Below are 17,938 nucleotides of genomic sequence, written 5' to 3'. Positions count from 1 at the left end.
CACATGCATGCGCGCCTTCATCTGCCTTAATCTGGAAAGCTGGTTGAGTGCTACGTGCCTGTATGTGAAGCTCTAAGCGCCTGTGTCTTTCCATGTTCTAATTTGGGTATTGCCATAGTTACGTAAGATTGAGGGTCAGGGGGTTGGTGACGTTGCCAGAGAATACCAGATGGATATGTGGCTGTTTCACTGTGACAGTAAAACATGATGCGAGACATAATATAACATAAGAGATACAGCAGATGAGGTTCCGGATGGAAACAATCAGACTGGCAAAACCAAGTAAATGGGAGGAAGAGGAAGTTTACATCTGCAGAACATGAGAAAGAAAAACATACATGCGTTTCCCAGGATTGTACTTGCGTTACATTCAGGAAAACCAATGCACTGCTGTTCTGAATTTATCTTCTAATGTTTGTTTGTGCGTTTTGTGTGTTTTTCTTTGTCGTTTTAAAGAATTGCACAAGTGGGAGAGGCAGGCCTATAGAAAACAAAAAGACAAAAGTCTCTATGTACACAGGCATTGGAGTACTCAGGAACAATACAGAGAGGTTTGAACTTAAAGCATGCATAGGTGGTGCTGGGAGACTGCATTAGCTAATATGAGTCAGGACACAAAAGTGTCCATAGTGGAAAAACACATGAGGAGACTCACCACGCATGCCCACCAGAAAGACAAGAGAGGGAGGGGTGTGAAACGGGTGTGTTGCTCTACTAACCTACTTACTTTAATCTCTCTCTTCTCCTCATTTCATAACTGTGCCTAAGTTACATGATACACTCGTCATCTTGCCCACGCCTGCAAATCAATTATTTTCATCAGAACTCTTATCAATAGGTTTCGCTTTTGTTTGACCGTTGTGTGCCAGCTCGGTTTTACTGTTCTATTTTGTATGCATAAACCCACTCACAAAAAAAAAAAAACAAAAAAAAAGAAACCACAAGAATCCACACTAACCCAGTGAACTGCGATATACTTTAAATCCATAGAAGTACAGACAGGCTACATTATTATAAGACGCTGCCCCCTGTTTTTGTTTATTTATATTTGGTATGATTTAAAAAAAATACACAGAGGATTACTCATCAATGTTTTGGGGTTAAAAGATTTTCCTACAACTTTAAAAGGCCCAGTTTTACCTGGAAATAAAAGTATTGCATACAAAATTGAAAGCAAAATTAAAAGCAGCACAGCAAACAACCTGTGCGCACACTAATTCCTCAGCCAAGATTAGTGCTAGTTAATCCTGTGATATAATTACAAGTTCCTCCAATCCTCCATCCTACCAAATGAAAACTGAGGACATGGCTTCTGTTGTCACATATACAGCTAATTAATTTGCAAACCAGGGAAATTAGCCCCTTTTATGTCATACAATGAATATTTAAGATAAAAGCCATGCTGAAACAATTACAGTGCTACAATACCTATAAACACAATTAAAGTAGTCTTACCTCATCATAAATACCATGGTCTTTTCTTTAAGATAATAGACTAAATTGTCATTCCTTTTGGTATAACACAAGCCAACTCAATTAGAAATACAACTCAGTTTTAATTATTGTTATGACCTTCAATGTAAACAATACAAAAAAAATCTCTCTTTTTTTCATATACATTTAATCAAATAATAAATTATCAACATTAAAAGGTGTTTTGTTTTGTTCGGATGGAAACATAGGTTGTGTTGTTTTCTATTAGCCTGGAGGCCATAATAAACTTCCATGATGGCGGAGCTGAAAATGAAAAGGCGCTGCGGGTGAAAGAGAAAATGATCCTCCAGGAAAATAAATGAGTGCTTATTATTAAATAGTTCCCACGCTGAGTGACTGCTGGTCTGAACTGACACACTGCCACACTTTCCCACGCACGCGAGAGCCTCCTTAAAGTGCGCGTGTGGGGGTGGCGCGCGCGTCAGCTCACGGGGCACGAGGCGGGCGGACCGTTGGGTGAGGATCATGTGTAGTCCACGCGCCGAAACTAGGTTGGAGCGAGACGCAGAGCTGAAGAGAGCTGGAAGAAGAGCCGCTACTTCTTATTATATCGCTGCAATTTATTACAAGTGTTAGGAGCTGAGAGAATCTACTAAGTCGAGACACAGCACTGCGGTTTATGCCTGTTTAAGGTCAACGTGTATGAAGAAAGAGTAGAGAATCCATATGAGGATTTGTTGTGACAGTTCTCATCTGCTCCCGGTTGGAGCGAATAACTGCGCGTCAGTCTTTGTGATTTTTGGCTTCTTTTCCACCTGGAGATACATGTTCCCAAGAACTGGTTAAACTTCACCACCAAAATGAGAGGTGAGTTTGCTGTGCGATTGTTGCGTTTGTTAGAATTTACTCACCGGTGTTTGCACTTAAAGCAACTTTTAGGTAACATTAGAGAAAAGGCGCTGTGGAGTCCTAAGTGCGTCGACTGCAGGCATGAAGTGGAACAAATACATGCGCAGGAATAAAATGTTTCTTGAATCTTTATAAAAATTAAAATAGCCTTTTTCACCGTGTAGACTTTTAAAATTACTTCGATTATGTTTAATTTTAACAGGCGAACGACGAGAGTGTTTAAAATTGGACTATTTTTTTTCTTTTTATCACATTTTTTAAAAACGCATATGGGTAGAATAATAAATATACTCGTAGTTCAGTAGCTGCAACGGTTTGTGCATTTGCCCCACTTTGTCTCGCCTGTTATTTGTAGAAGTGTTAAATTATCGGTCAGGCTACTTTATTTTCGCCGGTGAGCCACTGACTCCAGTTATGTAAGACAGAGGAAAGGGAGGTAGTGAGCGGAGTGATTCATGGGCTGTCAGACCGCATTAAAATCTGCTGGCAGGGACTGTTTGTGTTGAATAAGTAGTTCATTTTTTGCACATTTTCTGTGTTTTGTGTGGAAAAACATGTATTAAAACAACTCAAAAGTATCCAAAATAACTTTACTGTAATTCCATGAATTTTGCACTTGTATTTTCAGCATTTCTTATCTAGCCCATTTCTGTGCGTATCTTGTTTTTGTGTCTTAGTGCGTTAAATTTTGGTTTAGTTCGTGTTGTCTATCACAGTTAGCTGATCAGCCGGCGTGCTTTTGTTTTCTGTATCAGCAGTATGGTGGTCAATGTGAGCAGAGAGGGAGAGGAGGTGTTCCATTGACCTAGTTCTGTCATTGAAGATTACAGCAAGTGTGCATAAAATGTGTGTGTGTGTGTGTGTGTGTGGAAGGGTATGTATGGTATGCCGTCATTACTGATTAAACAACATTGATAGTTTAAATAAGTGGTTCAGGAAAAAGTCTTAAATACACAGAAGCCTTACTGGAAGAACTTTTATTAGTTTCATTTACATTAAAAAGTACCAATAGCATTTCTATTAATTAGAAATGGCAAAAAAATCGATTTTTGATAAGCCTTAACAATTTTGATTTCTAACAATATTTTTTTTTTCAAAAGGATTAGATTTGCCATGATGTCAGACCATCATGTACTATTGAAACAAGCCGGAAATGGGCACAGCAAGCCTACTTTTACCAGTGAAGCACAGCAGGGTTCAGCTGAGCTCAGCTTCCTCTGCCAGCTAAAGTTACAGACATCAAGATTGTATATCATTGCAGTGAAGCATGGCTGGACAATCTGCGCTTGTAAAAAAAATAGCACATTGTTTGTAGTATCAAGACAAATAGTACAATGAGAGAAAAATCAAAACCTTGTGTGGAACATTGTAGAGATTTGTTTCTCCTTTTTTTCCTTGTTTTTATTAAGACATGGTTGTTAACAATGTCCCTGTACTTGTTTATTAGGGGACTATTTTTGTAAACTGTTGCATAAAGAGGTTAGGCAGCTGTGAGGCAATGGGATCAAATAAACAAAGCTCAATAAAGCTGCTTTAGCATTTGTGCTTAGTAGAACTGAGTTAGCTGAATGATATGTGGCCGTGAACAGGAGAGCTGGCTCTCTGCTCTCCAAGGACACTGCTGTGCTGAGCTCAGCCTCAAAGTCACTATCTGTTGAGAGAGCAGCCTTGGGGAAGTTCACAGCAAGTTACTGTATGTGTCAAGGTGCCCTTTCTCTCTGACAACCACATGCTAAGATTCCATTACCCCTATGTAAAGCTTTAATCATTCACACAACCTGTCTGTTAGAACGCAAGCAAAACGCTGCAATCTGAAAATGTATCTGGGTGCTATTTTGTGTTGTGAGAATGCCAAAACATAATATTTTTCTCTTCAGCATCTTCAAGACACCATATTGAGTTATGTCTCAGTGTGGCATCACTATCACAAGGGCAATTTGGTGTGCAGCAGACATGTGCAATCATCCGTCACATCACTTAAAAGATATGACGTAAGAAACATAAAGCATACAAAATACAAGTTATGAGCAGCTAATTAAAACAGATGTGCCCAGTGCTCAGTCTAAATTATTTAAAAACAAGGCACATAGTAAAAAAATATATAACCAATAAATAGAGGTGTGAAGTCTCTGCAGCACAGAGTGGTTACCTCTTTCCCTCCTTGGCATTTAGAACCCAGATGGAGAGAGGCACAAAGGAAAACTTGTATCTGTTTTTTGTAGCTGGAGGAACAGACAGGCACAGACCAGAAGGAAGTAGCTTGTATTTATGTTAAAAATGGCCTTCAATGACTATCTCTTTGATAGGTTCTATCTCTTAAAAGTATGAAAGAAGATACTGACATTTAAACAGGCACAGAGTGATTTTAATTCAAGGTGAGTGATTTTGTGCTTATGCTCAGAAACATGTCTCAGTCGTTGGGTGCAGCCTGCAAAACTGCATGCTGTGAACTGAATTCCTCAGTCTGATTTTGCTTGTGTAGCAGAGGCCCATTTGGATTTGGACTTTGACCAGCAGCTGCAGCATGGCCAAATTAATGCACTTTATCTTTCCTGATCAGAGGTGTGGTATTACAGTATGTGGCCCAGTTCTGTGGCAGGTGTAGTTCTGTTTTTCAGCATGTATATTAAAAAGAAGAAAAGTGAGAAAGCAGAATCTTTATATGTAGATCAGTAAAATAAAGTGGTTTGCACTCTTTTTTTTAATAAGTATGTTCATCTGGTATGGTTGCTGTTTAGTGTTTGATAGACTCAGTTTAAATGGTTTTCATTTATATACAGTTATACATTTTTAGTGTCAGGTTTGACCACATTTTTTCTCACTTTTCTGTGAGAAATTTTACGGGATTTCCATACCTGTAAGAGGCAGGACCGTGCAAAGAACACGGTGTACACTAACACCTCTCTTACACCACTGCATCTACTGAGTATGTTTCTGAACCTGCAGAGCATTTTTAAAGAGTTTGGGGTTAATGTCGGGGCATATTGTACTACCTGTGTTCTTTTGGTAGGTTAGTCGGAGGAGTTATAGAGGAAATCTAGTTTTGCATACTGAAGTTGTATAGGAAAACAGGTAGTAATTGAAGCCTTGCATTGACCGGTATGTGAAAACTGAGCGGCAAACTCATGGCAGGGTGGGTGTCATGAGTATTTGTTTTATGAAAATCGAATGCACCAAGTTCCGCTGCTGAAAAGCCAGCTATTTAGAATGTTGCACAATTCTTCTTATATGTCAGAAATTAGGTTAAGTATACAGTAAGTTAGGTAAATGTAAAGTGCAAGGTAAATAGGACATTGGACTCTGTTTGACTAGCTTGGATAAGAGGACAAAGTCTCACTCGATGAGGCTTTACAGCACTGATAAAAAGTGCTGACCAATAGAAACTGACACAGCAACACATTGACTAAATGACTTCTGTGCAAAAGTGCTTTGAAATATTTACCGCCAATATAATAAAAAAGTTTTCTGACCCCAGCTAAAAAAATATAGCAGCATTTTGAAGATTTATTTTAGTCATGCTTTCACTGGAGGTCTAGTATTCAAGCCTGTATTAAGATAAGATAGACCTAATTTTTGTTCCACAAGAGGAGATTAGATAATTATTTTCAGTCATACTTAAATAATTCATGTTTTTTTGTTGAAATACAAGGACAGAAATGTGCATGTGGTAACTACTCAATTGAACGGACACCCAAACTATGATTGTATTGTGTCTACAACAGACATATTTATACATCTGCTTCCAGCATAATCTGACAGAAATGTTATTTTCCTGGTTTTGTCTGGGAGCAAAGATTAATAGATGTTCTCTAAATAACTATTGAGAATAAATTAGCTGTGTGATTGTGATTTAGCTATAAAATAGTTGCACTCTACTGCACATATTTACACTAAACATTGCATACTTTGATGCAGTGTTATGGATTGTGCAGCATTAATTTTCCAGTAGCCCAGAACATCAGATGAAATTTCTATGCAGTGAACTGCACCAGAGTAAAAATAGATTTACGGTCTTGCTCAAACACATCTGAAATTACACACAAATAGTTGACATGCTGCAACAAGTTGAGGAGCTACTATGAGCTATATTTGCCCCCCCCTACATACAGCTTACTGTACGAGGTAATTGTAGAAATATTTTCAGATGTTGCACCACTTCTAAAATCTCCAGTGGTGCAGGCTCAACGGGTCCTTTAGTGCCATTCTCTAATTAACTCTTACATGTTGTCTTTCTAAACAAAATTAAGGCATCTAAACTCTCTTAAAGACTGGGCCTGATCTGGTTCCACCTTAAAACCTGTAAGAAACCACATTGTGTTCCTTGTGAGGCTGCCAACTTTGGCCCCGCCTCCTCTGCTGAATGGAAAACTGTGTCAGTGGAGCAGTTCCTGCTTTTTGGTCCTGACTGTGCCACTCAGCTGACTGGCAGTTGAGGCAGCGAGTCCCAAGCAAAACCTCCCACTCAGAAACCAATCGGATTGCAGGAAGACAGGGATGGATTGCCACACTTTTGCCATGACAACCACCTTTGAATGAGTGTGTTCGTGGAAGGCAGCCAGACGGTGGTTATATAACAGGTTGAAGAAGAGGGGGTGGGGTTAGGCTCTGTGGGGGGAGGGAGAAAGGGAGCAAAGGAGAATTGGATTTTTTTTCTTTTTTTTTTTTTTCCACTGGCCTTTATTTATTTATATCCCTCAGTTGGAGCTCATCAGCTTATTCTGGCGCATAAAGTCACTTAAAAAAGCCACATGTTCTGCAGTGCAAAAGATGAACAGGAAACATATCATATTGGCAGATTTCTATTTTCTTAAGTCAGAATTTTCAGAATAATGTCAGTTGCTAATCTCTTTTGCTTTGGTTCAATGTGTGACGCACATCTTTCCCCACGCACGGTGACTCATGTGATTGGTTGGTTGTGAGTAGTTTATAAAATTGCCTTTAGAAAATAGCAATTTTCCAAAGACTGTGAAGACCAGTTAAAGTATATTCTGTGCTTTAACGGGTTACCTAAAACCCAGTGTGACTTTTTCGGGATTATTTGACACCTTGCAGCTTTTGACAAAACACAATAATAGTCACTTGCAGTTACTTAATGGGCTACAATTGTGGGCCTTGGAGGACTCAATAAGGCAGTATGCCTTTGTTAACCTGCTAACATCTTGCCCATTCTGGTAAAGAAGAGGTAGAATAAGTGAGAGCCATGAAACTTTATAACCTCAGGCCTCAGCTAATGCAATTGACCTGCTATTCTGGGCTTAAGGAGGCCCAGCTCCTTAGATAAACAACATAATGAAAGAACAGGCTGTTCTTGAGTAAGAAGGCTCAGGCGTCCACAATGACCACAAGGTGTATAGTCTATACACAGTTTCCCTTGGATTGTTGACACTTCTCTGGTTTCTTTCTGCCATCAAATAATATAATTATTTGTAGTGTAGTTAAACACTTACATCCCGCCCACCAGTGATTGCACACATGCACCCAACCCTCCACACACACACACAGACCTCCATTCTTGCACTAGGATGCACTTTACCCACATTGTAAATATTACTGTCTGCTGTGAAATGTTCTCATTTTCTGGAAATAGAGAGGTGTTGTTATGTCTTTTATATATTTCATATCTTAATTTTTTACTTATTTGTGTGCCTGTTATATTTCTATTTTCTTATTTATGTGTACAAAGCCGAGAGACTTTAAAATTTCATTATGTTTGCATAATGACAGTGAAGATCTTGAATCTTTAATCTTGAATCAAATTTTTTCTCTTTCCTTTATTTTGATATGTTAGAGGGGTTATATTGACAATAAATGCAGTCATCATGATAAGCCTAAAAAGCAAATGTTAAATGTTTTGAGACTGGCATCAAAAAGCTTTCAGTCTCAGAATACCTGGAAAGACTTGTGATATACCTGTGGGTTGGATTTTTTTCATGCATGTTAACATCATGTTGTCTACTGTACAACATCTTCAAAGGAATAATTTTTGCACTTGTTGCTGTTATTACAAAGCTGCTTTTAACAGGTGTTTTTTTAATAGATAAAGCTGTTACTTTCTCAATTAATAGATGTGTTGTTTTGACAGTGCAACAAGAAAATGAAATAAAAGACCCATCAAAGTTTGTGAGGGACTAATAAAATATTTTTTCTTGCTTTGTGCCGTGTTTGTCTAGTAGTCTGAAATTCATTCAGTTCTGCATTACAGAGAAGCAGTAAACTCTTACATTTACACGTTTTTCCTGAAAAACAAAACAGTCATTCCCTAATAACATGTTCGTCTCTATTATTCTCTCTCTCTCTCTCTTTTTTTTTTAATAGCTCAAATAGAAGTGATTCCGTGTAAAATCTGTGGGGACAAGTCATCAGGAATTCACTATGGTGTCATCACCTGTGAAGGCTGCAAGGTGAGTTATCTATTTCTGAAAGTAGTAAGTTTCAGGGTGGGTGATTCTACCAAGTCTAATCATCAGTCTACAATATTCATTGAGCATCCAGATTCCCATATAGCTTCTGTCTTTGTTTGTAGGGTTTCTTTCGACGCAGCCAGCAGAACAATGCTATGTACTCCTGCTCACGGCAAAGGAATTGCCTAATTGACCGGACCAACCGTAATCGTTGTCAGCACTGCAGGCTGCAGAAGTGTCTCGCTCTGGGCATGAGTCGTGACGGTGAGTTCATTTGCTTGATCTATATTTAATTACCTCAAGAGTTTCCACCTTCCTTTTTCTGATCATGCTAAATGAGTCATATATTCTTTCTTCAGCCCTCTTTCTCAAAGAAATTAAGTTTTATCTCTACACTTTCCTGTTGCAGCCGTGAAGTTTGGTCGTATGTCCAAGAAGCAGCGTGACAGCCTGTATGCAGAGGTCCAGAAACACCAGCAGTCCCAGGAGTGTGCAGGGGTTGGTTCCCGCGAGGAGAACAGTGACATGGCTGACCACGGCCGCACCTACAGGAGAGGCTCCAGTGCCACACTCAGCGACCTGGACGATATCACAACGCTGCCGGAAGGCCTGCTTTTTGATCTGCCGCTGACCCCAGAAGATGCAGGTGGAGAGTATTGTAACCTGGACATGCTGGGAGGAAGTGGAGGCAGCAGCTCATCCTCTCAAAGCTCACCAGAACAGACCAACTTGGACTTTGTTGACGGGAACCACAGCATCAAGCATGAGTACCAGCTATTGCACGATTCTGGACTCTTCTCACATGCTATCCTCAACCCTCTGCCAGAGGGCTGCTCCCTGCTTGACATAGGTCAGTAGTAACCACTTTAATACCTGGCCAATGCCACACGTGTGTTTTTGTTTTGTTTTGTTTTTGTTTAGTTTAAAGATACCCTTAAAGGATAATTTGTCTTCTTTCAAGTTGTACAAAAAAAAAGTTAAATAAGACCTTTCTCTATTTAGAACGTATAACCCAGAGTGTGGTAAAGTCCCATATTGAGACAAGCCAGTACGGTGCAGAAGAGCTGAAGAGAATGGCATGGACCTTGTACAGTCCAGAGGAGACACGCTCATACCAGACCAAGGTAAACATTAGACGTAATAATCTTAACGATTGTACAGCTAACAGATTGCTTTTTATCATCATGGATATACAATTAAACTAAACAGTAAAATTTAAATCTATACATATAAAAAGTTCTCATCAAAGAAAATATTTACTATCTCTACAGTGCATGCTGTCCTGAGGTTAAATAAGTAATGTCAGTGTTTGACCTTGTGCAAACAATAACAACAAAACTTATAAAAGGAAGTTTCATAAAACAAAGAGAAGTGTTCCCTTCCTGTTGTCAAAATTCATCCTCTAAATGACGTTTGTTGTTATCATATGTCTCCAACATATGATTATTTTTGTCTCTTTTGTCAAGGTTGGAGCCCTTAAGTAGATGTTTTAAATATTATCAGACTTACTGCAGTTGTGGACAGTTCATTAGGCACTGATTTGGGCCAAATGAAAGAACAAAGTAAAACTTTTATAGTGTTTGTCAGGTGCTGCAGTCCTTACAGAGTCTTACTGTATGATTCTTTCTCTTGCAGTCAGCTGAGGTGATGTGGCAACAATGTTCTATTCACATCACCAATGCTATCCAGTATGTGGTAGAGTTCGCCAAGCGCATCTCCGGCTTCATGGACCTCTGTCAGAACGATCAGATTATCCTCCTCAAAGCAGGTCAGTGCATGACACTAATTAGCACACCCTGCAGGCTACAATCAGTTCCACAGTTTTCATAGCCAGTGATGTATTTGTTTACCACTCTGCACAATCCCAGTTGTGACAAAGATAGTTGTTGTCATGTTACTCTCAAGTGATAGCTGACTTCACAGACTTCCAGTATCACATGCTTGCAGAATGACTTACAAAGGTGCATAGTTGTTCATATCTAAATAATGGTCAGCTTTGTTTTAATCATGCAGCTTCGTTTGCGCCGCTCTCTCTATTCACAAGCTTGTGTGTTGTCAGTATTTATATGTATTGGAAATTTGAAACAGATATTAGTTGTTTTTTTTTCCAATGAATGCCAAAAACACCAAATCAGACAAAATATAACACTGACAGTTATTTTTTTAAGCCAAGATGGTTTCTTTCTTTATTTAAAAAAAAGTTCACAGAGGTTTTATCACATTGCATTACAATAAACTAATACAGCGATTCAATCTGAAGTGCAAAAACAAACTGCCGCACCTTTATGTAATCTGTCACGCCTGAGTGACACTTTAAGGTGCCACAAGATTTATAGGTTTGCCTTGATTATGTAATTTAGTTTCTAATCTTTTGTAACTAAAAAGGTTTTGATTTTATAATATATGGAGTATACTGTATTCAACTAATCATTTATTTATTTATTTTAAAATGTAGTAGTCAAAATGTGTTTTTGTCTTTCTCATGTCTTCAGAACAGCGTCCATTTAAATAAGTAAATGTCATTACTCTTTTGTGTGTCAACAGGATGTATGGATGTTCTTCTGATCCGTATGTGTCGGGCCTATAACCCCATCAATAATACATTGCTTTTTGATGGAAAGTTTGCCACCGCTCAGCTTTTCAAAGCTCTCGGTGAGTCAGCACATTTAGTATCTTTCTGTCTTCCTCTTTTTATTGTATAAACTTTAGAAGGATGAACAGGCCGTTTGAGGTGAACCTTTCAGGTGTTTTACGTCACTGTCACAATCATCACAATGAGTGCTTTCTGTTTTGATGACTCTTTTTTGTTGTTGCTTCGCTTCCCCCTAAGGCTGCGATGACCTTGTGAGTGCAGTGTTTGACTTGGCTAAAAGCTTGAGCCGTATACAGATGACTGACGAAGAGATGGCTCTCTTCAGTGCTGCTGTACTCCTCTCACCAGGTGAGATTAACTTTCTAACAAAATGACGGTCACTTCACGCTAAACCGGTAAAACTAGCATGTGTTACAACTGGAAATTACAGTGTTATGAGTCAGTAAACTTTAAACATTTGACAGCATTGTAAAAGTTACTGGACAGGTTTCAAACACACCGACTGATTTATTACTTTCAGTAAGTGAAAACTTCCTTCCAGTTATGGATTAAAAATATGTTCCAATTACCTTTCTATGTTAAAACGTTCATTTCTTTAAAATGAGTAAAGTTTATTAAATAATTTAAATTACTGTGTTATTTTAGTGCTCAATACATTGTAGTCTGATAAAAGCTTGCAGCTTGACTCTTACCATTTCAGTGACTTTACAGACTTTGGTCATAGTTTAAATTTAAAAGGAAACAAGAGAAGTGGAGCAAGCCTTTCTTAGATAAGATGGTTCTGACATTTTCGCCGTGTATTTCCTGAGCCATTTGATACCTTTGTCAAGTTGCAGTGGTGAGCTCAAAGGTATTACTTACCACTGGAGCCCATATCTATGATATACCATGTGTGGTCAAGAGCTCTCTGCATTTACATGAAGTAAACTCACACAGTAACTACCTTTATTGAGCCACAACACTTAATTTGGGGTGTGATAAAATTCTCCCAATTAAAGTCATTGTTTTCACAAAACTCTCAGTTACAACTGTTCATTGTTTGTTAAATGTAACATTGTTCTCAGCCATTTGAACCTTGAAACCACTACAGTTAAAATTCAAACACAACACTGAATTTGGACTCAACAGTCCCATCTTTGCACCAACCAGTGTGAAACTATCTCAAGAGAAAACCACTGTGCCACCCAGTTTAGCTCACTGCCATGTTATGCCAGAAGGAAGAGCTCTTTCACGAACATTAAAAGGCAGTTGTTACTCAGACACCATGTACATTGTTCCACTCTCTCCTTCCTCATTGTCTGATCTTCTTTGACTTGGCAAACATTTTGGGTAATGTCTTAGTCTTGTCTTCACATCTTTTGCTCTACTTTGGTTTAAGTTGTAAAGGCCAGTGGAAATCATATTTACCCCTCTGTAATGTTCAGTGTAGAAGTTCAGGGCAGGACCAAATTTATGTCACTGTTACTCTTAAAACGTTACAGTGACTATAAATAAAAGGGTTTTCTTTAATATTATAAAATAAAGTAATCTTGAGTCTTTAAAATATAACATCTGTATAACCAAAGCCAATGGTAATGTAGTAATCCATATAAGTACAATTAGTTCAAATTCCATTTAAAATCTTTTAACACTCATTGTTTAACTTTGGCTTTTTAATTGTGTCATCTCTCAGGCGGGTTTCATTGGGCTCTGTACTATTGTTTGCAGTTATGTATGAGAAGTCATAGCTGCAAACAAACAAAACCGCCTGTATCAAATTTTATGTTTTACATTCCAGTGCAAAATATTTGCACATTTTAAACTCAACCAGCTGCAGATTCTTTTTGCCAGAGTTATCACAAACTATGCTGTGTTTTGTTTCAGACCGGCCCTGGCTAACAGATGTCCAGAAGATACAGAAGTTGCAGGAGAAAGTTTATGTGGCTCTCCAGCGCTGCCTGCAAAGAGAAGGAGAATCAGAGGAGAAGCTGGCTAAGGTACCAGTCTGATAGAATTACTGACCTCATTTAATATTCAGTCACTATGAATTTAATTATTATGTGTGGTTCTCTTTTAATTATTTCCTTTTTTCCTAATTTTCTTCCTAGATGGTGTCTAAGCTTCCCATAATGAGGTCCATTTGCAATCTTCATATTGACAAACTGGAATTTTTCCGTCTGGTTCACCCTGAGACTGCATATACTTTTCCTCCTCTGTACAGGGAAGTTTTTGGCAGTGAAATTACCTTCCCAGACTCCACAGAGGGCTAATTTAGTCCCTTAGTCAAATGGCATGATTCTTGTAACAATATTGAGGTGTTTTTAGAGGAGGACAAAAATGTGGCAACCGGCAGTGGCAAAAACTAACCAGCAGCCCAATGACAAGTCCTGCACGCTACACTTTAGCACACACTCCTCTAACCTCTAAACTCCTAACTCTGGAGTAGCTTTCACTGCCCTGCAAGCCAGTCCCTTCAACTTAACATTATTAAGTGTTGCTGCTGGGTAATCTGTGCATGTTACCTCCTTTTTAAGGAGTAAAAAAATTATTGAAGAGTAGCCTACAAAATTTGTAATTTAAAAAAAATTATTTTTCTATGATACACCTTAAACAGCTCACTGAGTTGAATTCCTTTTTAAAAAAAAATTGTCATTGTTCTCACAGTTCCTGTAAGCGATTGTTGAATGTACTCCCCTCTTCCCTTAACCATCCAGCACAGCCCTGGGCTTGATATAGAATGTACATAGCTGAAATCCTCACCCACTTTGTGGAGATTTGCAGTAATGATGCCTGTTTCAGTTTCACTTTAGTAACAGTTCATTGTTTCATTTTATTCTGTATTTTTGGTAGCACCCATAGTTTGCAGTTTTGTAATGTGAACAAACTGTTTAAAGGGACCATGATCAAACTCATAAGCAGGCAAGGTTTTTAAACTGTTTGAATCATTGGCAAATGTTCAGCTTGGCTATGGCCTTGCACCTACAAACACTTTTACTCAGAGCACACAACATAGCACTTAGGCTGAAATGGTTTAAGGTGTTTTTACTAGCATACCCTCAGATACTGATGAAACTGAACTCTGAGTTCTTCTTTTTCTTTTCAATGCAATCAGTGACCTCAGTCCAAATACCTTTTCCCTTTGCAAATGCCACTTACAGAGTGAGATAATCACAGGGGTATAGCAAAAGTATTTTCCTTTAAATATATATAAAAAGTATATATTTATCTATAAACATCTATGTAACTGTGTAAATTGAGAGCAGTTATGAATACCATGTGAGGAAAGACTCATGTTGTGTTTATGCTCAGGTCATCCTGTCCATGATTTGAGGTTTTTTGGATAAATATTAATCAGCACTTATGTATCCTTGTAAGAATCCAAAACAACCCATCGGCACAGGACTTTATGGGTTTGCAGTCAAACTGCCAGCTGTGAAACTTGTGTTAAACCAGACAGAAATGCTAGATGCACCCTCCTACTATAGATAAGCTGAATGTGCAAGGTGCTGGGAGGCTGACCACTGTGGGGGAGAAGTGCTCTCTCATTGAGGGTCCCGTGGAAGTGCCACATCTCGGCCCCTTTTGCATATGTGTGCCGTTGGCCAAACTTCCAGCATCATCTCAACCGACTGGTTGAAAAGACTTGTGAATATAGAAAGATGTTGCAATATGACAGTAAGCTACATTGTCACCTACATGGCTGGATGAAAGGGCAAAGAACAGAAGGTAGACAGGTGGATGATGGTATTATTTAAGGTCCCTAGACATCTGAGGATTTTATTGACACTGTCAACTCTCACTGCTTTGAGGTTGGGCAGGTTACACGTCCTGATGGAAGAATGATATCTTCTATTCTTTACTCCCCAATCCCATACTACCCCATACTACCTCACCTTCTCCAAACACTACATGACACAGCACAGGGTTGGCAGAGCCATCAGCTACCCCCCTGAGTTAATATTTCTGTTTTCACACAAGAAAGCCTCTTCAGAAGCTGGAAAAAGCAAAAACAAATGGCAACTATTTTTTTGCAAAAAACAGTAAATATTAAAAGATAATAATAACAGAGTGGAATGCTGGATCTTCTTGTGCTGAGATCCTATCTCTCACTGCTGTTCTGTCTTTTCAGATCAGTTTATGCCTTCAGATCCAGGAAGCCCTGGATATATAGAGATCTATCTCAAATAAAATACTCTGGAGATACCCAAGCTTTTATCCAGATAAAACGTTTAAATTTGAAGTAGGGAGATGTATTATTTTTCTCTAAAATGGGGGAAAAGGTATTTTTTTTCTACCAGTATCCTAAAGAGGCCATGAGAAAAGAGTAGCTGTAATTGGAGAAAATGTTATTTCTATCCTAAGCATTTTAAGACAATCACATGACAGATTTTGGATGTAACATAACATGTTATATTTAGCTTTGGTTTGCTTTGCACTGCTGGGACAGTGCTGTTGGCCATACACCACATTATTTCATATAGTTTGAAGTGGGTTTTACCCTTGTCTTGGTACTTAAGATAGTGGCATTGTGGGATTGTGCAATAATGTCTTTCCCATTGTTCTCAATGTGTTGGGCCTTAGTTGCCATGTTTTACAGTCATTTTCACTAGCACTCCAGCACAACAAATATTATTTACAACGTAATCTACCAAATACTTAAACAACTTTTTTGCAGATCAGCTGAAACAGCGAGATGGCACTTAGAGATGGTAACAAAGTGCAATACTTTGTTTGTGGAGCCTGAGAATGTTAGACATGCTAGTTTCTAAAGAGTCTGTATACTCTGGCATATTGCAAGCTTAAAAACTGTCCAGAGGGCAGAACTTGTGATCTGCACTTGCATTTCCGTTTAGAGTCACTCAGGGAGATAGCTGGGCTCTCTGACCTACCTAGTCAAGCTAGCAAGACACCTTGCACCAACATAGAAGACCTTTAAACCTTGATCACTGTGTACAGTACATGTTCTTATGAATGTTTGATTACAGAAGTATCAAAGATTTTACCCCTGTCTGATTATAATTATTGCAAGACTTTGAGTCATAGAGTAAATAGGATATTAAAAAAATATAGATATATATATAAAAATGGATTATAATCTCTGAATTTTGTGTTGGTTTTGTTGTGATCTTTTGTTTCTTTATTTTTATCCTTTTGTGTACTGTTATTCTTTTCTCAGTTAGTGTCCTTTTTGTCTTGGAGAGATGTAATTCTATTTTTTTTAAAGAGCGTTTTTAAAGATGTCTCCCTGAAAGTTTGTCTTTTGTCATGCTCCTTCTGTTTATGATCTTTACAATCTATTTTAAGGTTCTTATTATTAAATCAAAATAGATTTTAATATGAAATAATTTATGATATGTCATGGTTGTAAAGCCTAAGAGGTTTTAACACACTGAAGTGTTATTGCACAATGGTGATACTATATGTGGATTTAAGAATGTAATAAAAGTCTTTTTACAGTTAAAAAGAATGTTTGTTTTTTCTTTATATTCTTCCTCCTTTTTTAACTCCTCTTTTTATACTTGTTATTGTTATTAAATATTGCCAAAGGGGGGGGAAAAAGGCCAAAATCAAAGACTGTGTTTCATCAGCCCTGGTATTATGAAGGTATGAAAAGAATTTTATTGTATGGTTGTTTTATAGGTCAAGTCTAGGATTACACAGTTTAAGGGCATTCAAAGAGTTTGTTAGCTCACTAAAAGTTAGAGCCCAAATGGGGACAAAACATGTCTTTTTCTTTTTTTTCAGGTCAGTATGTCAGAACAAGAAAAAATAAAATGCAATTTCTTTTGGCTGAGAAAAACTGTAGTTCTAAAATGAACCTTTGTGTGATTTGAAGCAGCCTTATATAAAACAAGGGGCCTAAATAAATGAGACTCAATATGCTACAGAAAAAAATATTATTTAAAAGAAATGTTTTACACTTAATACTATTTGTAATTATTCGCAGCCAATACAGGATATTTGACCTTTTTTGAATATACATCAATCTCTGCATTCTAACATATTACATATGAATTAACATATTACAGTAAAGTTTTTACTACTTTGTAATGTTGCCATTATCAGATATTAAAATCTACGCTTTTCAGATATTATTATGTCACATTTTTCTTGTAAATTTACTTAAGGGCATTAACATTATGAGGTTATCAATTTTTGTTTTTTCTTTTTAAAATTCTCCAAACATTTTCTGTTGGCAACTGATCAGGACCTTTTGCAAGCAAATCCAGTAACTGTACCCGCTTGTTATGCACCCACACTTTTCTAAAGTGTGCAGAAAATGGGATTGGCATTGTTGCAGACTGGGTAGACATGACTGATAAATATGTGATTCTAAAGGCAGTTCTGTTCATGTTGCATATGTTGCTTTTGCACTTGTTGCATAAAATAACAGAGATGGTCTCTTTAATATTTTATCTGGAGCATGCTGTGTGCATTTCCTCCAAAAAAGGTCTGGAATGCTAACTTGTCTGACCATAATAGGTATGTCTACTGATGCTCTGTTCCTGATGCCTCTGAACATTGTTGGCACAAGGCTTATTTTTTTTTTTTTTGACTAAAGTTTCTAGTGTCATCTTCTGAGATTTACCAAAGTAGCCTAATCCCTTTGCAATGTGGTCAT

The 17,938-nt window shown here is 37.9% G+C and overlaps 1 protein-coding gene across 1 annotated transcript; it reads left to right on the top strand.

Annotated features, from left to right (window-relative positions):
- The first annotated feature begins 1,979 nt into the window (after positions 1-1,979).
- rorca (RAR-related orphan receptor C a) lies at positions 1,980-16,552 on the top strand. Its single transcript, XM_042006162.1, has 10 exons — positions 1,980-2,301; positions 8,659-8,744; positions 8,867-9,008; positions 9,154-9,594; positions 9,747-9,868; positions 10,380-10,512; positions 11,289-11,396; positions 11,575-11,685; positions 13,201-13,313; positions 13,425-16,552. The coding sequence occupies exons 1-10, from the start codon at positions 2,295-2,297 to the stop codon at positions 13,584-13,586; spliced, it is 1,425 nt and encodes a 474-aa protein (XP_041862096.1). The 5' UTR covers positions 1,980-2,294; the 3' UTR covers positions 13,587-16,552.
- Positions 16,553-17,938: the final 1,386 nt, after the last annotated feature.

Source organism: Melanotaenia boesemani, chromosome 14, assembly GCF_017639745.1.
Source record: "Melanotaenia boesemani isolate fMelBoe1 chromosome 14, fMelBoe1.pri, whole genome shotgun sequence".
In the NCBI taxonomy this organism is placed as follows: domain Eukaryota; kingdom Metazoa; phylum Chordata; class Actinopteri; order Atheriniformes; family Melanotaeniidae; genus Melanotaenia; species Melanotaenia boesemani.
This window is presented reverse-complemented; position numbering and strand designations above follow the sequence as displayed.